Here is a 26,620-nt window from a genome sequence, read left to right as displayed (position 1 = left end):
TACAGCATTTTCTACTAAATAAATGCCAGGAAAACAGTTGGTAGGACCATCTAGATATGTGGCTCAAAAATGCCACAATCTTTATTTCTGAGTGTATTTTCCTTCTGCCTTCTCCAGTTTTTAAGCTCAAAGATCTAAAAAGGCACTGATGACAAATAAGGATGTGGCTATAAATGTTTCAAGATCAAAATTATCAAATACATTATTTTTTATGTTCTAGTTTCCTATAGATCTTTTAAACAGAATATTCTTTCTTTAACATTAGGGTCCCTAAAATTTTGTGGGTTCTGGATTTTGTGAAAGGTTCATTTCATCTTAGCAAAACAAAAAAAGGGCAAATTATCTAGAATTAACAACATACACTATTTTATTTTATTTATTTTTAAAACCCTTACCTTCCATCTTGGAATCAATATTGTGTATTGGTTCCAAGGCAGAAGAATGGTAAGGGCTAGGCAATGGGGATTAAATAACTTGCCCAGGGTCACACAGCTAGAAAATGCCTGATTCCATATTTAAACCTAGGACCTCTCATCTCTAGGCCTGGCTCTCAATCCACTGAGCTATCCAGCTGTCCCCAGCAAAACACTATTTTAAATGAGTAAATATACTTGGTACATAAAGTTAGGCAAACATACTTTGAGTATTCTGGAATCTTTCACATAATACTATAAAGTACAGATCTTAATAGTTAATAAAGGAATATCAGTTGGATATATATATATCAAATTGGATATATACTAATATATATGTGTAAGTATATATGAATTAAACACTGACAAACCTCTAAAAAATGTAGAAATAAATAAAAACTCATCAGTGAATTGAAATGAAAATGACATCAATATGTTATGAATGATTGCTTTCTTAAGTCCTCTTTCTCCTCTTCAACACACATGGAGAAATGGAAATTATTACCATCTATTGGCAAAAACTGATTGCCAGGTGTCTAGTACTAAAAAACTCACTGCTATTTGCTTGTTGCCCTGAATGACAAGACTGATGACAGAGGGATGCCTTGCTTTATCTTGCCTTAGAAAATAGTAGAATCTTGTCAAGGGTAGAAATGGTCATGACATTTTTTATATTTTCTTCCTCCTTGTATACATACCCAGGTTAAGCAATATATGCAGTAAACTATACATCATCATATGAATGTTTCATAAGTAGTTTTGTATGTATCACATATAGTTTCAACAACCTAGGAGAAAACTATAGTAAAACATATTTGATCAGATATATCAACAAAAATAAGGGAAACATATTCCAGTAGATATGGAATTACATTACATTACTCCTTTCTAAGACCAGGGGCAAAAAGTGAAAAATGAAAAGTATTCACTTAATTCTCACCTGTTAGACCAGTAGAATGTGGACTTGGCATAGATGAAAAGGAAGAAGTAGCACCTCCAAAAGGTGTCATCCCTGCTGAACCTCCAAATGGTGCCATGGAATGACTGGAAAAATTAACAGTTGATCCCTTTATTGAAGATGACTGGCACCCTAGGGTAAGTTCTGAACCAAAATGACCGACATTTATGCTAATGGGCTCTGAACTGCTTTCGGTTCCATATTTCATAGCTGGATCTTTGTCTTCCTTACTTTTAACGCACCCCATTGCTGATTCTACAGAAAAAGAAAAAAAAATAAAAATACTCTATCAACTTGATTTTAAGAAGTCAGATTTGAAGTTAGGATGACATTGACATGGGCTCAAAACCTGCTTCAGATACTTATTAACAACACAATTTTGGTTGTCATTTTTTACCAATGTGACCTAATTTACTTATCTGCATTATGAGAAGAATAAAAGCTCCTACTTAACCCAATTATTATGAGGATCAAATGAGACAATGAATGGAATTCTCTTTACAAATCCTAAAATGCTAAATTCAAGTTATGATCACTCCAAAGAGAAATGACTGTGTAATCACACTTCAATTAATAATATTAAGTAAAAAAAGGAACTGAATTGCTCAAATAAAAAATTTCTGGAATAAATGGACCTAGAGTTTATTTACTTCTGGCAGAAAAGACAATAAAGATGGTCCTTTTATATGACTTAATTTTTAGATGGAATACTGTCATATTTAAAGAATTATTATTTACAAGGACATGTAAAACCCAGTGGAATTGAACGTTGGCTACAGGAAAGGGTTGGGGGAGAGGAGGGAGGGAAAGTATACCATTGTTGTAACCAAGGAATAATTTTCTAAATTGACTAAATAACATTTTCAAAAGAAAGATAAAAATAAAAAGTTATTATTTAACCTGTAGGGGAACCTTTATATAATATACTGAAGACTTAAATTCAAGATTCTTAGCAAATATACCAATAAAAATATTGGTAACTGCCAGATCTCTCTATACACTTTGCCACATACAGTCTTCATAACACTAAAATATTCACTAATGAAATGGTGACATAAATAATTACTCTACTCAACTACTCTACTCTCTCTTATTTACTAAAAACCTTTCATCAGTCCTTGTATTAATGGTCTTTGTTGGCCTTTCTCACAAATTATGATTAGGTACTTTAATAAAGAATGATTTAAATATCAAAGAAATAAGATCCCTTGGAAAAACAAGTAAATCTTCAAATATTTTGGAGACAATGCCTTTAGGGTTGAGCTGGGAAAATCAAATGAGAAGGGAAAAATTATATTGTACTATCATATGATTTTGTTGCAAATGTATACTCAAAAAAAATGATTCATTTTTTGTTCAAAGAATTAGTTCACAATAACAATTTAAGGGGCAGCTAGGTAGCATAGCAAATAAAGCACAAGGCCAGGAGTTAAAAGGATCTAGGTTCAAATCTAACGCCAAATAAATTGCTAGCTGTATGACCCTAGTCAAGTTACTTAACCTCAATTACCTAGCCCAGTGATGGTAAACATTTTAGAGGTCAAGTGCCCAAACTACAACCCTTACTTGTCTTGTGAGCCACTCCTCCACCCTACCCCAGACAGCAGAAGGAGGAAGCACTCTCATTGGACTGCTGGGCAGAGGGGTGAGAAATGTCCTCAGGCAAGGTAGAGGGGGGAGGGGAGCAGTTCTCTCCAGTACATGTGCGGTAGGTTTGCCAACACAGATCTAGGCCTTACTGCTCTTTTGCCTTGCCACCAATAGTTAGTATTGATTGTAAAACAGAAGAGGTAAGGCTTTAAAAAATTAGAACAACAACAAAAAAAATGACAATTTAAATACATGTTGTTAAATATAAGATTCTTATTTCATAAATTTTAGTTCCCTATCCCAAAATTAAGTCCCAATTGAACTGTTTTTTTTTTACCACATTCTATGAAATACTGACTCCTATTAAATCAATTCATCTAAGTAGATTTCAGGTACCAATAATTATCATATAACATGGATCTCTTGTACATTACTAGATCTGTGTAAAACTGTTCACTTTGTTGAACACTATTTCAATACATGGAATAATATTCAGGTTTGAGAGATGTTTAAAGTACTACCACTCTTACTGGATATAATAATACTTTGTGGTCCAGGTCTGCCTGACCTATATGTAAATCTTTGATAGCATACAAACACATTTTTGATTCATCAGTAACATGACAAATCTATACTTGTAGTTGAACCATTATTTCCAGATGAAAATGGAACTACAAATCAAAATATCTGGAAAAAAGAAATTTCCCCTGAGCAGTCTACAGGGGAAAAATTGTATCCCTTGATATATTAACACACACATTAACAAAACTGAAAAAGAGGATTAATAAACTGAATATAGATTAAAAAAAAAAACAGAACCAACAAATAAACCTAAAATACGCACAAAAAATAAGATATTAAAATTAGAAGGGAAATACATATACTGGAAAACCCCCAGAAATGATAAATTAAAAACCCCAAGTTGGTTCTAAATACTAATAAAATTGATAAACTTTTAACTAATCTGATCAAAAAGGTCAGAAAATCAAAGGAGCAAAATAAAATCACAACAAAAACAGACGTAAAAAGAATAATCAGAACACTCAGTCAATTAACATTTATTAAGCACACAATATAAATCAGGCATCATGTTAAGCATATATTATATGGACATAAGCTAACAAAACTGAGAAAATAAAGTATAAACATATAACTATGAAAACTATTTTAAAAAACCCACCTCTAGATTTTTATGAATTTGCTGGAGAATTCTAGCCAACTTTTAAAGAACAATTAGTACTAAGAGTTCACAATTTTCAAAAAAATAGAGACAAAAAGAATGGTCAGACTCTTTTTAAGAGACAAATACAGTCCTAATGCTGAAACCAGGGAAAATTAAAATTAAGAAGGAAAACTGTGGGCCAATATCATTAATGAAAATTCATTCAAAAATTGTTCTAAAAGTCTTGTCAAACAAACTACAGTGATTGTTCAAGAAATCATACATTTTGACTAAGTGAGATTTGTATCAGATATGTGAAAATGATTAAACATTAGAATAATCAACACAATCATATTAAAAACTAAAACAGTCTAACCCACATGAAAAAGCCTTTCACAAAGTAAAGAACTCTTTCTTGCTAAAAATCCCATAGGGATCGGGATCTTTTTTAATATCATAAAAAGCACCTATCTAAAACAAAAAGCAAGCATCATATACAATGGAAATATTCTAGAAACTTTCTCAACAAATGAGAATGGAGCAAGAACACCGACTTTCCTCATTGCTAATTGATTTAGTTCTAGAAATGCTAGTAACTATAAGACAAGAAAGGCTAAAGATGGGTTAAAGATGAGATAAAACTATTCCTATTTGCTGATGATATTAATGGTATACTTGGAAAATCCTAGAGAATCTGCAAAGATATTAATTAAGGCAATTAATAAGATTTAGCAAACTGATGACCTACAAAACATATCCTTAAATCAATAGTTTTTAGGGACAGGTAGATGACATGGTAGTTAGAAACCCAAGTCAAGAGACAGGAGGTCCTGGATTCAAATTTGGCCTTTAACAAGTCACTTAACCCCAACTGCCTAACTCTTACAACTCTTCTACCATGGAACCAAAACTTGATTATCAATTCTAAGACAGAAAGAAGGTAAGGGCTTGGAAAAAATCAATAGTATTTCTATATAATCATTAACAAAACTCACCAAGCAAAAGATAGAAAGGGAAATTCCACTCCAAATAACTACAAAATGTATAAGATATCTGGGGATACCAAAGTACAAAAAAGAATTGTATATATTCAATTACTAAGTATTTCTTAAAGAAACAAGTGATTTAAATAGCTGGAGGAATACTCAGTACTTATGGTTAGGCAATGTTAACATAAAAAAAATGACAATCCCCCAAAATTAATTTATACCTTTAATGTTATACCAATCAAATTACCCAGAAGATACTTTATAGAACTTGATAATAAAAAAAAAATTTGGAAAAATAAAAGATCTAAAATAACGATGTAAAATTTAAATAGAAATGGATCCCTATAGCAACATATTGATTAAGAAAATAATGAATTAACAGTAACTATATTGTATTTTACTTTAATTTATTTTGTTAAACATTTCTCAATTACATTTTAATCTGGTTTCTTGGTACTCCAGAATTTTTCTGACCATGATTTGACATCTGTGATCTAGGATATCAAGGAAAACAGTAAAAAGAAATACAGATTGAAAGGGAAATAGCACTTCTAAACTAGATTTTAAAACACAAATAATCAAAACCATCTGGTACTGGCTAAAAAATATTAAGATTTTTGGAATAGATAAGACAAAAGAGGATCAGAAAAAGCCCAATTCAATAACCCAGTGTCTAGTAAAATGGAAAATAAAACACCTAGGGAAAAATCCTCTTTATTTGATAAAAATTGTTGGGAAAAATTGGAAAGCAGTCTGGAAGAAATTAGATTATATCTAAACTTCATATCAAGTTCTACAATACGTTATACATACATACAGGAGCTTAATGTTGAAGATTATGCAATCTATAAATATTTATTAAACATCTACTATGTGCTAGGCACTGTGCCAAGTGCTGGAGATACAAAAAAAAAGGATGATGGCAGAGATAGTCTTTACCTTCAAAGAGCTTCTAGGACAGTGAAGGGACAGAGTAACAGACTCCACTCCCATCCTACCCCCATGCCTGCCCCCCTCAGAGACACAGTGCTGTTCCCCTCCTCACCCCTGGCCCTTTCCCTTACCCAAGGCAGGGGGGAGAGGAAGTGCTCTCATTGGGTTGCTGGGCAGAGGAGCAATTGATGAGAGGCACATGTGGAGATGAAGAGGGGAGTGGCTCCAGCGCTCTGCTACCCTCCAGCTATGTGCCATGCTATGAGCTATGCTCCCCTCCAACCTAGCTCCTTCTCCAACCAGGGAATCACCTTCACCACAGACTCAACAGGCTGTTATCTGTGCTGCCCCCTGTAAGGGCTAAAATGGAGTTTTGACAAAATTAGAGGGCAACTTTTTTTTTAACCCTTACCTTCTGCCTTAGAACCAATACTATGTATTGGTTCAAAGGCAGAAGAGTGGTAAGAACTAGGCAATGGGGGGAGTGGGGGGGTGGTCAAGTGACTTGCCCAGGGTCACACAGTTAGGAAGTATATATGAAGCCAAATTTGAACCCACAGCCTCACATCTCTGGACCTGGCTCTCAATCCACTGAGTTAACCAGCTGCCCCCAAGAGCAGTTTTTAATAATTTAAGTTTTAATAAGAATATAGTAGAGTTGTAAACTAATATCCCTTTAAACCAGAGAAAAGAAAACTTTAGCAGCTTTAAACAATTAAAAATTTAGTTTAATTAAAACAGAAATAGTAAAAGGAGTTAGACAAAGTGAGGAAAGCTGTTTAATAAAAAAAAACCTTTGTTTAATTTTAGAAAGAAGAACAAATACAAAGATAGAAAAGAGGAAAGATTACTAATCTTACACCCTATAAATATACCTAAAATTCCTACTACTACCTCTGTCTTCTGAGGACAGTTTCTTCTGCCTAAGCAGGCCTAATCTAACCTACACGATCTATAAATTATTCACTAACTAACTCCCTAAAATAATAGACAACTACCACTCACTCACTCCTTCAATCAGCTTTCTATAACAGCCCAACTGTCAGCAGCCAACTGACAGCAGATCCTTGCCTATGATACTGTAAAAATATTATTATTTTAAATTGCAAAGTTTAAATTCCTTTTGAAAAGAATTTTAGGTGAAGAAACAGGCTACCTCTCCAAATCCAGAAACTGAACTGTTTGAAGAAGGACACCATGAAGATGCCTCCAGATCACAAGCTGCAGGAGAAGATCAAGAATGAACTTTGGGTGTGATTGATTGAACATTTATTTGTATGTATACTTTCATGCCAAAGTGGACTGCCCCCTAACTGGCCTTTTGTCAATGCGTCTAGCAATTATTGGTTTTGTTCTTTTTTCCTCTTATCCTCAAATTATTGTAATCTTTAAGTTGATTGTTTTCATGATTAAAAATGGAGATTTGAACCCCAGACTTCAATCCCCAAAAATCCTTCCTAGTTCCCAAAATGCCCTCTAATCTCATCTGCTAGTTCCCAAAATGCCCTCTAATCTCACTGGAGGTCCTCACCTGGGCAGAGAGCAAAAGGGGTATTTAAACTGACTCCGCCTTCTACTTGCTCTTCCAGCTTCCGCTTCCAAAGACATCTCTCAAGATGTAGTGTAAGTGAAATTGAATGGGTCTTTCGGCCCTACTAGCCACATGCTTTCTTATTTTGTATTCTTTATTTCTTAATCTTTAATAAATCTCATAAAAATACAATACTTTTGGCAGAGAAACTAATTTTAAATGTTACAAGACAGACCTCCTGCTCTCTAGAGATCCCAGAGGCAAAAAGTCCTTTAAAGGCTAAAGCCAAAAGCCCTCTCAGTAAACTTTTTATATTCCTGAAAAGAAACACCAACCACACCACTAGCAACCAACTCCCAAAGACCAAGTCATGCCCCAGCAGCCAACTTCCCCGCAACTGCCAGCCCTCACTGTCAGCAACTCACAGCCTGCAACAGGGACCTCCCTGGTTCCTAATTCCTGTCACTGTGGGCTGGTTAATCCCTATACATCTCTATGATAAGAGAACCTCCAGGTCCCCCATTAAAGTAAAGAAATGAAAGATTTCCTTTTTACACCCCTCATGTGGCATGTGACCCCCACCCCCACCCCACCCCGCCCAGGGCCTTAGCCAAGCCAGGGGTAGAGGAAGCACTACCATTGGTTTCTGGGCAAAGGGGCTAGGAAGTATGGAATGTCCTCAGGTGTGTGGAGAGGAGAAGGGGAATAGCACTGCCACAAGTGCCTCTGGCTTTCTAGTAAGGAAATCTGGTAGACCACAGCAGGCATGCCCACAGAGCATAAGTGCCATATGTTCACCTTCACAGTTCTAGGAGATCTAATAGGAGATAGCATGCAAACAAACACATATAAAGCAAGCTATACACAGGATAAATAGGAAAGAATTAACAAAGAGAAGGCACTAAATTAAGAGAGGGTTGGGGAAGGTTTCCAGTAAAAGATGAGATTTTAGTAGTGACTTAAAGGAAGCAAGGATGGTCAGTAGAAGACTGAAGTAGAAGTAGAAGAGCATTCCAGGTATGAAAGTGTTACAATAGGAAATTAAGACATGACATAAGAGTGATGGACAGGGACATGAGACCGGAATCTTCTGAGCCTGGTTGAGTTAGAATCCCTGGGATTCAGTTGGAAAAACTGTTACTCTGGGCCTGGGAAAGGAAAGGAGAGAGATGTGTGGCTGCATCTTCCAGAAGCTCATTTACCAAGATACTAGCCTGTGAATATTTTTTGGCTGTGCTGAGGAGTTATTCTTCAGTCATCTGCTGGTCAGGGATTGAGGAGCTGACTTCAACTTGGAGAATTACCATCTGTGGACATTTCACCTGGGATTCCTGTTTTGGCTCCCCAGAGACTCTTTGTAAGATACTGCTCCCATGTTTGATTTGCCTTTAGATAACTTGGGATTTAGTATAGAGTATGTTAGATAGTGTGTATATTTAGAGGGTAAAAGAACTGAGATCTCTCCCTTTTTACCTCCCCCTTCCTTGTTTAATAAAAGAAAAATATTTATGTTCCCTCTATGTTTCTTCCCTAAAAATCCTTCAATCTTATTATAATATTTCAAGAGTCAGCCAGAGAAAATGTTCAGAGCTTATAGATTGTTGAAAAGACTTAGAAAAGAAGAGCATATAACTTTCACAATTATGAATACAATGTGTTCTTAATCAAACAAGAGTCATAGGTAATTTACAAAAGATAAAGCAGGTAACTTTGATTACATAAAAATGAGAAGTCTCGGCATAAGCAAAATTAATAAGGGAAATGGGAAATTATTTTTATCAAACTTCTCTTTTGAAGGTTTGTTAGATAGATGGATTTCTTATATCAAATATATACATATATTCAAATAGAAGTTGTCAAAGAATATGAACCATTCTCAAAAGAATTTAAAAATATTCACAACTATATGAAAGAATCCTCTGAATCACTAATAAGAGAAATACATAGCAAAATAACACTGCAGTTTTACCTCACACCCTGCCAATCTGCAAACCTGACAAAAAGAAAGACAATGTGCAGTGTGGAGGGATTATGGGCACTAATTAGGTATACTAATACACTGTTGGAGATGCTGTGAAATGGTACTCCCATTTTGGAAAGCAATTTGGAATTAAGTAAATAAAATAACTAAAAATGTTCATATCCTACGAACAAGAGATTCCATTGCTGGGCTTATATCCCTTTTATTCAGAGCTAGGAGGTACACTGGATAGTTCTGAACCTTGAGTCAGGAAGACTCTTCTTCCTGAGGTCAAATTCAGCCTCAGACAAGCCTGTGACTCTGGGCAAGTCACTAAACACTTTGCCTCAGTTTCTTCATTGGTAAAATGAATTGAAAAGGGAAATGGCAAAACCACTCCTGTATCTTTGCCAAAAAAAAACCAAATAAAGAGTTGGATATAATTGAAAAAGACTAAACAAGACCCCAAGGAAAGTATATCATTAAGAAGAAAGTCCTCATATGCACACCAAAATATAACAACATTAATAGCAAAGAATTGGAAACAAAATAGATGATTTTAGATTGGGGTATAGCTAAATACATTGTAGTTCATGAATGTAATGGAATGTTCTAAGAACTGATGTATGTGATAACTATAGAGAAACATGGAAATACCTATAGGATGTAGAGTAAGCAGAGCGAAGAAAATACACACCATAAAAATAATAATGTAAATTGAAAGAACTACACACCAAAGAAATTTTTTTTAAAGAACATGATGAAAATTTTTAAAGATCAAATAAGACTGGAGTGAAAAGTATGAGAAGTCAACTTCAACTCATCTCTTACTGGAGCATTTTCCCACAAAGTTAACTGATAGTTTCGATTTCTTCTTTTGAAAACTGTATTGCACTTCCCATCATCTCAAATGCTCCCTAACACAAAAATCCTCTTTTAAAATAATAGTTATGTTGCTCCTATCAACAAGCAATTAAGTATTTTATATACTTGATGCATTTGTACTAGGCTCTGGGAATATAATACACAAGTGAAAAAGTTCTTGCCCTTAATGGGCTATTGGAAAGATCCATGATGTTCACAGTTAAGAAAATACAGTGTAGCAAAATAAATATATGGTAATTTTGAGGATGATATGTATAACCCAACTGAAGGAATTAGACAAGTCTCTTGAGGGTGGTCACCCTTAAGAGGAAGTAGAATTTCTCAGATTTATTCATTTCAATGAATATAAGCATCATCTATGTGCTGGACACTTCCAAGTGTTGTGTATATAAAGAGGCAAAAGATGGTCCCTGCCCTCAAAGAATTTACAATCACATGGAGAAGACAACATTCAAATATGTATAAAGCAAACTACGTACAGGATAAATCAGAAATAATTGAGAGGGCATTGGAATTAAGAGGGGTTATGGAAGGTTTCCAGTAGAAGATGGGAGGACAGGCACAGAAAATGTCCAGAGTAGAAAGATGGGAGTGTCTTGTTTATGAAACAGTCAGGGGACCAGTGTTATTGGTTCAAAGAGTATATGACAGATAGTAAGATATAAGAAGCCCAGGAAGGTATAAAGGGGATTAAGTTATCAAAAGTTTTGAAGGCCAAAAAGAACATTTTTAATATGTTCCTGGAGGCAAAAAGAAATCTCTGGAGTTTGAGAGATGTTGCAAAGCTGAAAGCCTTGGTCAAAGTTTAGATAAGGAATATGAGAGCATGAGTCTAGAATGATTCCTAGGGTTGTAAACTGAGGGAACTGGGAGGATGTAATAATACATCTACAGTGATAGACATACAACAGAAGGCAAAGGAGAGTTTCGGTGGAAAGATGGTGAATTCTGTTTTGGACATACTGAGTTTAAGATGCCTATTAGACATCTAATTTTCATTGTGTAAAAGGCAGCTGGAGACAAGAGACTGGAAATCAGCAGGGCTACTTGGGTAGGAAAGGTAGATATGAAAATTATCAATGTGATGGTGGTATTTAAATCCATGGGGGCCGATAAGATCACCAAGTGAAATAGTAAAGAAGGAAAGGAGAAGAGGATCCAGGACAGAACCTTGAGGGCCATCTACAGTTAAAAGGCATAGGTGTGACCTGGACGAGATTCCAGCATAGGAGAGGAATAGTCATATAGGTAGGCAGACAACCAGGAGAGAGGGGTTAGAGAAGAGAATATCAAGAAGGGTGTGATCAGCAATGTCAAAACCTGCAGAGAGGTCAAGAATAATGAGAACTGAGAAAAGACCAATGGATCTAGCAACTAAAAGATCATCAGTAACTTTGGAAAGAGCAGTCTTAATGTAATGATAATGTCAGAAACAAGATTGTAAAGGGTTAAAAAGAGTGAGAAGAGAGAAAGGAGTCACCTATTGTAAAAGCCTTGTCAAGTTTAGTAACAAGGGGCAGAAAAGAAACGATGATATTTAACAGGGACTGAAGGATAAAAGTGAGAGATTTTCCCCTTCCCCAGGATAAGGGAAGCATAGGCATGTTTTAAGTTGAGGGGAATGAGCCCATAGAGAGGGAGAGACTGAAAATAAGAGTAGAGATGACAGAGGCGGCAATCTGTTGGAGGTGATGGGATGGAATGAGATCCCTTGAAGAGAGGTAGGATAGCCTTGGAAAGTAAAGTGTCACTGCAGCAAGACAAAAGATGGTGGCAGAAGATACTTACTTGGGAGGATAGGAGATGAGGAAGAAAGGAGAAAATAGAATTTATGACGAATAGCCTCAATATTTTTTATAAAATGACTTAAGGTTTTCCTTTAAGAGCATGGGTGGTAGGGGAGCCATGGGAAGTTAGAGGAAGGATGAAAGGATTGAAAGATCTATTGCAGAGAACTTGATAGTAAATTGATATGGGAGTTATAATTATAGTAGTGAGGGCCTAGCAGCAGCAAGGGCCCAATTACATACCATAAATTTGTACAGGCTTCCAGACATGTGACAAAGACTGTACAAAAGCACAGTTATGGTAGTTGGAATGCCTTTTATAAGCAACAGGAAATAGGCCACTCTGGCTCAAGAACAAAGTGCCTGAGGAAGAGTCATAAATGCTAATCAGAGTTTTGATATTTTGTCCTAAAGGCAATAGGGAGGCAGCACAAGATTTGTTAAAGCAAAAGAATGTTTGCTTGAGGTGTTCTTGAACCAATTATTCTTGAGTATTAATACTTTGGAAATATTAATTTGACAGCTATGTGGAAGTTGGATTAGAGAGGAGAAACCAATAAGGAAAACAATGCAATAGCAGAACTAGGAAGAGAAGATAAGCTAGGATGGCTGTGGCCTAAGTAGAGAGAAAGGGACATATGCAGAAGAGAGAATAAGATTTGGCAACTGAATATGAAAAGGTGAGTAAAGAATTAAGAATGACTCCTAGGTTGAGAACCTGGATGTCAGAAAAATGGTAGTAACTTTGATAGAAATGAAAAAGTTATGAGGAGTAGGTTGGAGGGAGAAGCAGAAGAGCTCTTTTGGGGGGACCTGTTGAGTTTGAAATGTCTAAGAGACATTCTAGGATAGCTATCTAGCGGAGAATGGGAGATATGAGACTAGCGATAGAGAAAAGGAACCCCTGAGATTAACAGGAGAAAAAAACAAACAGAAAAAAAAGAGCCCAGAGCAAAGCTTTTAAGTATACTTGCACAAAGGGGCTGGGATACATATGATGATCTGATAAAGAAGATAAATCTCACAGCAAGAAAGAAAATCCTGACAAAGTAATGTCAAAAAAACTTGGGAAGCCTGAAGTATGTAGTAGAATGAGGACAACGGTATCAATGGCTTACAAACAAGTCAAAAAGTATAAGGATTGAGAAAAAGTCAATTGATTTAGCAACAGAGATCACTGGGACAAGATCTAGGGCACAAGTAGAAGGGTTACAAAATGGCAATGAGACAAGAAATATTCATAATAACAGCTTAAGTTTATGCAGTCACTAAGTTTTACAATGTATTTTACATATATTAACATATTTGGCCCTCACAATAACCTTGTGATGTAGGTGGTATTATTATTACCATTGTAGAGAATAGAAAATTGAGATATAGAGAGGTTGTGAATTTCTTAGGGTCACACAGTAAGTGACTAAGGCCAGATTAGAACTCAAGTCTCCTAATAACTCCAAATCATTGCTATATAGCTACCTACCGTGGGACACAACAATTCTTCCTGAAAATTAAAGTTTTCAATCTTACAAAAGGACAACAGAGACAAGTATGGTGCATACTTATGCTCATAAGAAGACAATTTTAAGGCTGGATCTATGATTTTATTAATCCAAGGAACTTTCTTTTCTTTTTCTTTCTTTCTTTTTAAAGATTTTAATAATTCACAACTTTAATTCTTCAGACTACAGAATGATTCACAGCCAAAGAGCATCATTGGAAAAATATTAATGAATTAGAGGCCTTTGTTTCGGAGAGAAAAACCTCGTTAAAAACACTGCACAATTTCTCAAAAGCAGTACAACTTGTTCTACTTCTATTTATTTTGGGCCACAATATCTGTCCTCTTATCTTTTTAAAATATTTGTATCAATTTTATTCATACAGCTGCACATCACAGTCTGGATAATAAGCATTCTTCATCCACTTGTTCCCTGTTTTCACCAGTCCCCTGCCATTCTTCCTTCTTTCATTCTCCACTCCATCATTTTGAAGTGATGAAAAGTTTCATTGAGGAAATAGTGCAATAGACTTCAATCAATAGATTTGATGCTTTTGTTTGTGGAAGACATTGTTCTGATTACAGCTGGTGGACCTCACCATCTCTAGGAAATTCTTTTTCAATATGGACTCTCTGCTGGTCATGCTACAATGGTAGCAAACAAACATTTGGCAAGTTTGTCACTATTTTTATGCCTTGCTTGATAATAATCAGAAATTTGTCAAATAAAGTTCTCTCTATAGCATTTTCCAAGGAATCTTGTATTATTTTGGCACTTAAAAACAAACAAAAAAAACACTTAAATGTTTTTAAGTCAACAAATAAGAGCATAACAGTTTAAGTTCTCTGTCTTTCAAGCAATTGTGTACCTGTAAAGATATGTCTGCTATAGAATATTATTTGGGTAAGTCTACTTACTCCTTTTTCATATCTTAATTTATGAAGTTAAAAAGCCAGGGAAGTTGGAATAATGAGCTGGGAATTTCTGATGTCTCCTTGATTTGGTTATAATGAAATTCATCACTTAAAAAAATTTTTTTTTATCATTCCTTCTTTGATATATCTTGAGAATCAGCTGTTAATGCTCAATACTGTTGCCTCTGACAAAGTTTTATTTGTATATTTGGCTTACTTAGGTCAGCTTTCCTGACAACCTATCAATCTTTTTTGTGCTTTTTTTCTTTCTAATGTGGCATATTTAGGGCACTGATGTAAGAGTCCACAGTATGGTAGTTACATTATAACTGATAAAGAAAAATTTGGTAGAGAATCATAATAGATATTTTCCATTTTGTTTACTCATTGTTCTCCTCTCATTTTCATCCTTAAATGTCCTTGAGATGATATGGCTTAGATGGGTTCCTGCCTATCTTTCTGAATGTTTTTCTTTCTCATACTTCTTTCTGGTTCATGAGGAGATAATGCTTATAATCACCCATCACCCTCCTTCGTAAGTTTTTACAAAGAAAATTATAGTCTTGTCAATGTTTCCTTTAGCTGCCAAATTCCTCTAGCTGACAATATAATCAAGGAAGTTTTAGGTCCTTTTGATAATTCTTGTGGTGATAAATTTCCATTGGTTAAACTTCTTTGGAAAATGCAATAGTCAGAATTTAATCTACTTTTATTTACTTTCCATTTTTTAAATCAACTTGCATAAAGTTAGGTTAGAATTGGCTCAGTTGGGTGCCATGTTTTCCCAACATTATTCCTTTAATTTGGCAATAATATTTTCTTTAATAGTTCAGTGGTCTGATTGATTGCATATAGACAACTGATGCCAAAATTATCATACTATCTAAACTAGCATTTTCTTATGAAAATTTCTTTGTTGTTTTTTTTTGTGATAGCATTAAGTGCTCACCTTGTTTAAAAAAAATGTTCATGACATATAGGCTTTACATATTCAACATATTCTATTGCTTTAGCCTTTCTTATTTCCTTATGAACCATGTTACCATTATACTTTTTCATGGCCTTGCTAAGTCCTCTTCTGTACTGAAGTTGCCAAGTTACATATGTTAATACAACTGGAAGGATCTTGAGGGTCCTTTACAGAATTTTTCTACCTTTACCTGCAATAGATGTTGGTGCATATCTTTGTAATAGTTTTCTTGCAAATGTTTATCATACTCACTGCTATAGGAGATAGTCAAATTTCCAATGGAATATTTCTTTCTGACCTTGGATAAATGATTAAGCCAACTGGTGTCAATGCCTTTGATCACCTCTGCAAGGAAGAGATGTTAGTCATCTTTTTAGCCACAACTTCCTTTAGTAATCTGGTTTAATTTCTAATATTGTTCAGGTTTTCCAATAATGTGAATTGCTGGACAAAAACCTCACAAGATTACCACTATCCAAGCCAATGATGATAAATGATCTCAAAACTGTGTAATTCTTTGTCTGCTTTGCTGTCAGTTTTCAACTATTGTTGCAGAAATGGCAGGAGTATGTATGAGGCTGATGGTCATTTTGTATTTTTCTATTTCATTGCTTGTCATGAATTTTTATAATTTAATCATCAACTGGCCAGCCTATTGGCAAAGAATATCTCTATACTAAACTAGGCTGATACTAAGAAAACAGAAGTAATCTATTGCTGGCAATGTACTAAAATCTTTCCAGCAAGGTATATTCTTTAAGATTTAAGATATGCTGGAATACCCTGGGAGCATCTTGGGTCAATTCCACAATATGAGACCTTGGAGTAGAACATTTTGTACTTAATCTTTGCTTATGATGTATCCTCCCGATAGAATGAAAGTTTTAAATTTTTTTTCCAATTACATGTAGAAACAATCTTTGACAATCGTTTCCTGACATTTTGTGATTCAGATTCTCTCCCTCCTTCCCTCTTCTTAAATCCCTGAGGTAAAGAATCTGATATAAATTATGCCAATGCTGTCATACAGTACAAAGGAAATTCTTTCAATTCAGGTCTATTAAATCCAAATCAATAAATAATTATTAACCTACTACTGCTAGACACTGTGCTTAGCACTCAGGATATACAAAGAAACAAAAGATTGTCTATACTCTCAAGAAGCTCACAACCTAATGGAATCTAACGTACTAACTCAGCAAAGGGACAATGAAAGATTATATGGCTTAGTCCTGATCATATAGCCAGAATGTATGTCAGTCCCAGGACTTGAATCCAAGTCTGATTCCAAGATCAGATTGGTATGTCACATACAGTACCCACTGATTTGATCAATTGATCACCTAGGATATGTATGACTAGAAAATAAAGTGAGTTTGTCCTATAATGATAGCCAGGGATAATTGATAGCTGAATGCTAAATGATACCCAGAAAATGTTCAATGGTCTATATTGATTTCAAGCATATTGGGTAGATTTTTTATGAAGGACTAATAGAAGATGACCTGGAATTGCAGAGGGAGAGCAGGCATGGATTAGTTGTTACCTGTATCTTCAGAGGGAGAGTCCACATAGGTGAAGATTAAATATTCATACATGCATTGAAATAATAACAAAAGAGAATCTTGAATGACATCCATATGCATTCTATATTCTTAAAATAGTATGACACTAAGATTAGAAAACAGAAGAGTTTGGCAAGTGTTGTTGCTTATTCATTCCTAAGGTTATTATTAGTTCACTTGTACTTCTACAGAGTTTGCTACTTACATAGTATTAGAGACTGTTAATAATAGTTTTATCATCTGGTCTTTAGCAAATTAACTATTCATGCCTTAGTTTCCTTATCCATAGCATGGAACAAATAATTATACAATGAAACTAATGCACTATAGGTCAAGCTTCATAACGGTTTTTAAGTAAAATTTAAATTATAAATAATTTTTCTTCTAATCCAAATACAGTTACACATTTTTTTTTTTACCAATTGCATGTAAAACAAATGTCCACTTAAATTTTCTGTAGTTTTATGATCCAAATTATCTTCTTCCCTCTCTTCCCTTCCTTCCACCCTCCGGGAACTGGTGAGCGATTCAATTTGGGTTATATATATCATTCCAAATTATTTCCATATTCTTTTTTGTAAGAGAATAATCATATTAAAACAAAACCCCTAAATAAAAACCCAAATAAACAAGTGAAAAATCATATGTTTTCATCTACATTCCAATTCCAACAATTCTTTCTCTGGATGTGGATCGCATTCTTTGTCATAAGTCCCTCAGATCTGCCTTGGATCATTGTATTGTTGAGAGTAGCTAAGCCTAACACATTTGACCATTCCACAATATTGCTGTTACTGTATATATATATAATGTTTTCCTGGTTCTGTTTATTTCACTTTCATGTGTCATTCTAGCTCTTTGTGAAATAATCCTGTTCTTCATTACTTACAGAACAAAAGCATTCCATCACCATCATATACCAGTTTGTTCAGCTATTCCCCAATGACATCCCCTCAATTTCCAATTGTTTACCACCACAAAGAGTAGCCACAAATATTGTTGTACAAGTAGGCCTCCTACCCCTTTTTTCAGATCTCTTTAGGAAATAGACCTAGTAGCGGTATTCCTGAATCAAAGGGATTACTAATTACTAGATCATTGTTTTATAGCCCTTTGGGCATAGTTCCAAATTACCCCCCAGAAGGATTTGATCAGTTCACAACTACTAGCAATGCATTAGTGCCCCAATTTTGCCACACCCCACCTAACATTTATCAATTTCCTTTACTGTCATATTGCCCAACCTGATAGGTGGAACCTTAGAATTGTTTTAATTTGCATTTCTCTAATCAAGAGGACTTTAGAACATTTTTATGATTAATGACAGCTTTGATTTCTTCATCTGAAAACTGCTTATTCATATCCTTTGACTATTTGTTAATTGGGAAATGACTTGTATTGTTATAAATTTGACTTAGTTCTTTATATATGTGAGAAATTAAATCTTCATCAGAGAAATTTGTTATAACATTTTTCCCTTTATTGTTTCCCTTCTAATCTTGGTTTTATTTGTACAAACCCTTTTTAATTTAATATAGTCAGTTATTTCTTTTACATCTTTTAATGTTTTCTATTTCTTGTTTGGTCATAAATTCTTCCCTTCTCCATTGATCTGACAGGCAAACTATTGTTTCTTTAATTTGCATATATTACCCTTTATGTCTAAATCACATGCCTATTTTGACCTTATCTTGCTATAGTGTGTGAGATATCGGTCTATACATAATTTTTGCTATATTGTTTTCTAATTTTCCCAGCAGTTTTTGTCAAAACTTATCCCCAAAGCAGGGAACTTTGGGTTTATCAAACACTAGATTGCTGAGGTCATTTATCCCAAATCTATTCCATTGATTCACCATTCTATTTCTTAGCCAGTTTCAGACTGTTTTGATGATTACTGCTTTATAGTAGAGTTCCACATTTTTTAAAATCAATTCCCTTGATATTTATGATTTTTTGGTCTTTCCATATGAATGTTGTCACTATTTTTTCTAGCTCTATAAAACTTTTTTGGTAGTTTGATTGGTATAGCACTGAATAAGTAAGTTAATTTAGGTAGGATTGTCATTTTTATTATATTAGCTCAGCCTATCCATGAGCAATTAATGTTTTCCAGTTGTTTCTATCTAACTTTGTGTGAAAAATGTTTTGTAATTGTGTTCATATAATTTCTCTGTTTGTCCTGGCAAATAGATTCCTAAGTATTTTATATTGCCTAGAGTGATTTTAAATGGAATTTCTCTTTCTAACTCTTTCTTTCATTTTGTTGGAAATATATAGAAATGCTGATGATTTGTGTGGGTTTATTTTGTATCTAGCAACTTTGCTAAAGTTATTTCAACTAGTTTTTTATTTGATTCTCTAAGTATATCATTATCTAAGAGTGATAGTTTAATTTCCTCATTGTCTATTTTTAACTCCTTCAATTTCTTTTTCTTCTCTTATTGCTAAAGCTGAAATTTCTGGTAATAATAGTAGTGATGAGCATCCTAGCTTCACTCCTGATTTTATTGAGAAAGTTTCTAACTTATCCCCACACTTTAGATGATACTTACTGATAGTTTTAGATAAGATACTTATTTTAAGGAAAGCATTTATTCCTATGCTGTATAGTATTTTTTTTTTAATCCCTTACCTTCAGCCTTGGAATCAATATTGATTCCAAGGCTGAAGAGTGGTAAGGGCTAGGCAATGAAGGTTAAGTAACTTGCCCAGGGTCACACAGCTGGGAAGTGTCTGAGGCCAGATTTGAACCAAGGACCTCCCGTCTCTAAGCCTGACTCTCACTCCACTGAGCTACCCAGCTGCTCCATACTGTTTTTTAATAGGTGTGTGCTGTATTTTGTCAAACGTTTTTTTCTTCATCATACTGAGATAATCAAACGGTTTCTATCGGTTTGGTTATTGATATGTTCAATTATGCTAATACATTTCCTAATATTAACCCCAAAGCAACATTCCTGGTATAAATCGTACCTTGTCATAGTTAATGAAACTTGTAATATATCTGCCCTAGTCTCCTTGCTAGTATTATATTTAATTTTTGCATATGCATTCATTAAGGAAATTGGCCTATAATTTTCTTTCTGTTTTTTCTGTCTTCTTGGCTTAGGTATCAGCACCATATTTGTGTTATGAAAATTTGATAGGACTCCATTTTTGTCTCTTTCCCCAAATAGATTATATATATAGCATTGGGATAAATTGTTCTTTAAATGTCTGACAGAATTCACTTGTGAAACCATCTGGTGTCAACAGGATACTTTGAAAGATCATGAATAGTTTGCCATTTCCTTCTCCAATGGATTAAGGTAAACAGAGATTAAGTGACTTGTCCAAGGTGTGAGAGTGTGTGTGTGAGGGCAAATTTAAGCACAGGACTTCTTGCTTCCAGTCTTAGAGCTCTATCCACTGAACCACCTAGCTGCTCCTAATAAATTATATTAATACTAAAATGGCATAAATTATATTAGTAGATGCAGGACATCTGACAAAATGCAGCACCTACTTATATTTTAAAAAACTAAAATTCATAAGCACAAAAGGGCCTTTTCTTAAAATGATTCAAATTATCTGAAATCAATAATTAAAACTGTAATGTAGAAACAATGGAACTTTTCCAATAAGATCAGAGGTAAAGTAAGAATGTACATTGTATACAGATTCCTGACCCTCACACTTGTAACTTGGAATATCACAAATAAACCCAAATGATGTTGTATTTTTATTTTGTTTAAATAATTATATTTTAGTTTGATTTGCCTTACTCAGCAATTTTGCAATATTGCTCTCTTAAGAGTTAGCCAGCTCAAGTCTATACTTGATTATTACTTGATCTAGTGCTAAAAATGTTATCTATAGCAATGAGGAAAAAAAGAAACTAAATGAATAATAAACAAGAGGGGAAATGATCTCTAATAACAACATAGTATTTAAATGACACTTTAAAGTTTACAGAGTGCTTTACAAATATAATCTCATTTGATCATCATAACAATCTCCTGAAGTAGGTGCCATTTTCATTTTACAGCTGAGAAAACTGAGGCAGATGAAGGTTAACTGACTTATTCAGATCACAAGTGTCTGAGGTTGAATTTGAACTTGGATCTTCCTGACTCCGTGTCCAGTGGTCTATTCAGTGCACCCTAGCATAATGAAGGTTAATTTAAGAGAACTCTGGTGGTTCAACAAAAAATCTAAATAATTTCAGTAAAGTAGGAGTTTACAAAGTCTTCTTTTTTGTATATCACAAAGAAAGTAAAAATCCAGTAAAAATAGATATGAAATGCATAAATGCCTGAGAATCAGCCTCGGGTTAAGAGATACTCAGAATTCACGGGAAAACAAATAACTGGAAAGATAACCATGCCATTATAATAAAAACAACATCATTACCTAAATAAAATAAATTGAAAGGCTAATTTATATACTAGACAAAATAATATTAAAATTCATCCGTAGTATCAAAATGTGGAGGATTTCAAAGGAAATAAAATAGATTTAGATAAGCATACATAAAGCCTTGGGATGGATACTTAATCTAAACTTGTTTAAGTCATTAAAAATTAGGAGACTAGAAGGAGGCATCTTTGGCAAATATGGCTAATTAATAAAGGAGAAAAAAGTAAACAGCATCAATTATATAAAACTAAGTTTTTAGTATGAATAAAACCAATAATAGAAAAATTTCAAACAGGAAATTCATCTAATAAGTCTTATTTACAAAATTTATAGGAAATTGAAATATAACCCAGATTCAGAGCCATTTCTCAATATCTAAGTGGACAAAAGATATGAACAGTTTTCAAAAGGAGAAATCTAAACTATTAGTAATTATATGGGAAAATGCTTTAAATTACCTAAGGAAAAAAGGTTAAAAAAAACAACTTTGAGGCTTTACCACATACCATCAAATTGGTTGAGGAAAAAAGAGAAACAATATGACATTCATAAAAGTTATCTGAGAAAGCAAAAAAGGTCAAGTTATTGAGAAAAAGCTGTGGAAAGCAGAGTTATAATTAAGAGACAAAAAAATGAAACACTAACTAAAAAGTTGAATTATGAAACATTTGTTCATGCTGCATAAATTTCTGCATCATTAATTGTTGTTAGCAATGGTCATGACATCTATCAATCAAACAGAAGATTACATGGGATTCTTCTGCTTTTAAAAGTTAAAGCTATCAAATCAACTTTTTTCCTTTTTACTATGCATACATAATTTAATCTTCACTTAAGTCTTATAACTGTATCGATAGGCTCTATCTGTGCAAGCATGAAATTAGCTTTTTTAAAAAAACACAACAAATCCATTAAATGTGTAAATTCTGTAGATTATATGGGGGCTTTAGTCATAATCAGTCATAATAACATTAAGCCTTAATTCCTGCCCCCCCCCCCTTGCCTCTTCAGATCTATTGTTGTCAAGCATTTACCTTTGTAAACAACTGAAAGCAGGAAAGAAAAAAAATCACAAGTCAGTTAAGTAGCAAAAATTCACAGTTCCCAGATTAACTCACAAAGGGCCTCCTACAGTTTGGTTATAAAAAATGTAATACCAGAGGAAAATGAAACTTTGTTGGGATGCCTGTTTTATTTTCTAGGCATCATGAGAGCCAAGAAGGAGAAGGGTTTAGAAAGTAGAAAAAACTAAGGGTTTTATAAGAGATGAAATAGGAAAATTAAGACAGAGGTATCTTGAATACCTTTGCTAAGTAAGAGATTACTATATTCAGTGGCTATGCACATCTACAGATGCTGTTCACAAATTAACAAATTAAAATATCATGATAGCTCCCCAACGATATTTTGCAAACCTTAGACATAATATTCTATAAAAGCTTAGTTGAGATTAAGTGATAGTGCCATAATTCATTATTTAAGGAACTCTAGAATCTTTTTCAGTTGAGAAAGAGTATGATAATTCAGAAAATATACCTTCTCCCTTTCCCCTATTGTTTTATCATTGGTACCCTAACAATCTCCTCTATTCCCAAGGTTTCAACTTACTCTCCTAAGAATATAACTACCAGATCTTTATGGGGTTGTTCTCCTGTTAATGGAAATTCTAGTCTCCATATTAGCTAGACTAGAAATTTCTTAATTGTCTTTCTTCCTTGTATCTTCCTCCTTGTATCATTCTCCAAAAGTCTAGTCTTAAGTATTTCATTGATCTTCTGCAATTTCTCTTGCATCTAGCCCTTCCTCTTCGTGGCTAATACTAGTCAGACAAAAAGCATTTGAGTTTGCTTTATGTATTATGCTAAGTCAAAAACAGTTCCTGCCATCACTGCTTCTTTCTATTGCTACTAGCACTTTAAAGTTTGCAAAGTGTTTTACATGTTATCTAATTTTGTCCTCACAACAACTCTGTGAAATGAAGTGCTATTATTAACCCCCCATTTTGTGTATGTGGAAACTGCAGTTGAGACAGAACTGATTTGCCTAGGGTCACATAGCTAAGTAGTATTTAAGGTAGAATTTGAACCCAGATCTTCCAGATACCAAGTCCAGGACTCTATCAAGTTGTACCACCTAAATGATCATATACAACACATACAAAATAGAAGGATGGTAACATCAGTAGGTGAGGTTCTACAAAGTAAGAGGGATTATGAAGGATATTTTGCATAAAATGGCTTTTGATCTAAATCTTAAAGGAAGCCTGAGACCAAGGCAAGAAAAGTAAACATTCCAGTTGCAGAAGACTAGTACAAAGGTACAATGACAGAATGAAGTATATTGTTTAATAAATAGCAAGTGGGCCAGTATTGTTATACTGTAGAAAATGTATATGAGGTTGGACCATAGGGAGTTGTGAAGAAATTTAAATGTCAAATAAGATTGTATATAGTTGATCTCAGAGGCAAACAAAAGACCCATTGGATTTATTGAGTAGAGAGGGATGGAATGGCTACACTTACAATTTAGGGAAACAATTTTGATAGTTTCTTGAAAGGTGGATTAGAGTTGGGAGAGACTTAAAGAGGGGAGTCCGGTTAAAAAACAATAGCAGTAGTTCAGGGGTGGGGTGATGATGCCCTGAAAAAATGTAGCAATTTTAAGAGTCAGGAAAAAGACATAGATAAGAGATGTTAAATAGAAATGACATGATTTAATAGATTGGATATATGGGGTGACTGAAAGTGAAAATTTGAGGAAAACACTGAAGGATAACATATCTATAGATTAAGTGGGCATTTTTGGTGCTAGTTTGGGAACATAACCATCATTTATAATATTGAAACTGATAAGATTCTTTCACTGTCCTCCTCTATCAGGAAGTATCACAATGTAATGCTTAGTGCATAAGAATGATTGACAAGTGCATGAGATCAGAACCTTTCCTGGGGCCTGGTAGAGTGGAATCCCTGATACCCTCTCTGAACCTGGGAGAGGAAGAAGACAGGTGTGTTTTCTGAAGCAGCTTGAGGATCATCTTTCAAGTTACAAGCCTGTGAATATCTTTGGCTGTAAATAAGAAGGTAGACTTCAGTCTTCTGATGGACAGAGATTGAGAAGCTGATACAATCGGAGAAATACCATCTGTGAACATATTTTTTTGGAATTCGTGGATTATGCTCACCAAGGTCTCTTTTTGTAAAATACTGGTCCCTGATAGACTTTGCCTTTAGAGAAATTAGAGATTTTATATATATAAATATATATAATATATGCTATCTGACTTATTCTATTGAGTAAAAGAAGTTAAGATTTCTCCCTTATCCCTTCTTCCTTTCTCCCTTCCCCTTCACTGATAAATAAAACCAAAATATTTAAATGCTATTTCCCTGGTGTTTCTTCCCCTAAAACCCTTCAAATCTAATTGTACTATTTCAGATAAGTAGTGCGACTTTTCATCTCTTCAGTTCTCCTGAATCATGATTGTTGGTAACTGCAATGGATCAAAGTTAAGTCTTTCAAACTTGCTTTTCTTTCTAATATATTTACTGTAGAAATTATTCTGGCTCTGCTAACTTCACATCAGTTTAGGTAAATCTTCCTAGACTCTTGAATCAAACTCTTTCTTGACAACATGTTATTCAAACACATGGTCTCCTAAGCCACTAAAGAATCTCAGAAAGAGGAATGGTGAGTCACATATTAAAAATATGAAGAGCCTGAAAGGCTTTCCATGATTTTTACATGTATAAATAAAGACCCTGAACTGGATGGTAACCTTTATTAGCAACCACAAAATCTTTGCTATCATTTTGTACCCCTGAGCAGTGATTGATCTAGTAGTCCACACAAAAAGAACACTAAAAAATGTTGACATATGATAATTTTTTTCACTTTCAGCACACAAGTCATTGTTGGTTACTAAACCATAGCCTATTTTTGTCTACTTGACTACACCTTCTATATTGAATCACTGCATTTTGACTCTTCGGAGACTGTAGTATTCCAAGAATAATAATTACATATCACCACTGCTGGAATAATGTTAAAAAGATGACATTTTGTTTCAAGGAGAAGCTTGGAATTGTTGAAAGTTCTATTATTTCAGTGTGGGGTCCAGTTCATGACCTGTAGAAGCTTGCCACGGTGGCAGACCAATTTAAAGGACTGTCTAGCAAATCGCATATTTTTTCCAGGGTGAATAACTGGTCCAAGATCTTTTAAAAGGATCATGGAACTCATTGAGGAGGCATTATAGTATAATGAGGATTGATGCCATCAACAGGAACATTAGAAAATCTTTATGATGTACAGAGAATTAATTTCCTCTAAGAAGCTATGATGAAGTCTTTTCTTTTTGATAGTAGCAAACACCTCTGTCCCACATTTGAAACTGATAATAAAACTTGTGACATTAATATCACTCTGAATATGAACTTAATTTATTCCCTGTGCAATATAGCTATGGTATTCAAATATAGTTATCAAAACTCTCAAATCCTCTTGGAAAGTCTCTACTTAAAATATGACAATGATTAATTCCTAGAAAGTTTATTTCTTGTTTTTAAAACCATATGGAACCCCAGATGGTATCAAGTTATAAAATACAGTAATCAGTATGGTTGAAAAGTCTGTTAATCAAACACTCTAATGCAAATATTAACAACATGGCAAAGGGTTCGAATCAAGAACACATGTGATACCCAGAGGAATCACGCGTCAGCTACGGGGGGTGGGGGTGGGGGGAGAAAATAATCTTTGTGTCTTTAATGAATAATGCATGGAAATGATCAAATAAAATATTATAAAATTTAAAAAATAATTTTAGACTAATTAAAGTAGGTTGTTGTGGAAAAAAAAAGAAAGAAAGAAAAGTCTGTTAATCACCTACAAATGAATTTAGCTACATTCTAAATGCTAGGGGAATTCAGTATTTTTTTAAACTTTGGCTGTCAAATTTTTTTTAAATAACAGAATTATCTTGTAACATGAAAATCATCCTATGAGTTATCTGTTTTTTAAAAACAAGCTTAGCTTTTGTTAACATAATACATCTTCAATGG

General features: G+C 34.2%; 1 protein-coding gene across 3 annotated transcripts in view; it reads right to left on the bottom strand.

Annotated features, from left to right (window-relative positions):
• The window catches only part of YES1 (YES proto-oncogene 1, Src family tyrosine kinase), a 118,749-nt gene that overhangs the window by 42,119 nt on the left and 50,010 nt on the right, over window positions 1-26,620 (bottom strand). For all 3 annotated transcript variants that reach the window (XM_056823772.1, XM_007487641.3, XM_056823774.1), the window contains one exon: window positions 1,354-1,626. In XM_056823772.1, coding sequence (XP_056679750.1) covers window positions 1,354-1,618 — 265 coding nt within the window. In that variant the 5' untranslated portion in view covers window positions 1,619-1,626. The remainder of the gene's footprint in view (window positions 1-1,353; window positions 1,627-26,620) is intronic.

The sequence above is a fragment of the Monodelphis domestica genome, chromosome 3, assembly GCF_027887165.1.
Source record: "Monodelphis domestica isolate mMonDom1 chromosome 3, mMonDom1.pri, whole genome shotgun sequence".
NCBI classification, from domain to species: Eukaryota; Metazoa; Chordata; class Mammalia; order Didelphimorphia; family Didelphidae; genus Monodelphis; species Monodelphis domestica.
This window is presented reverse-complemented; position numbering and strand designations above follow the sequence as displayed.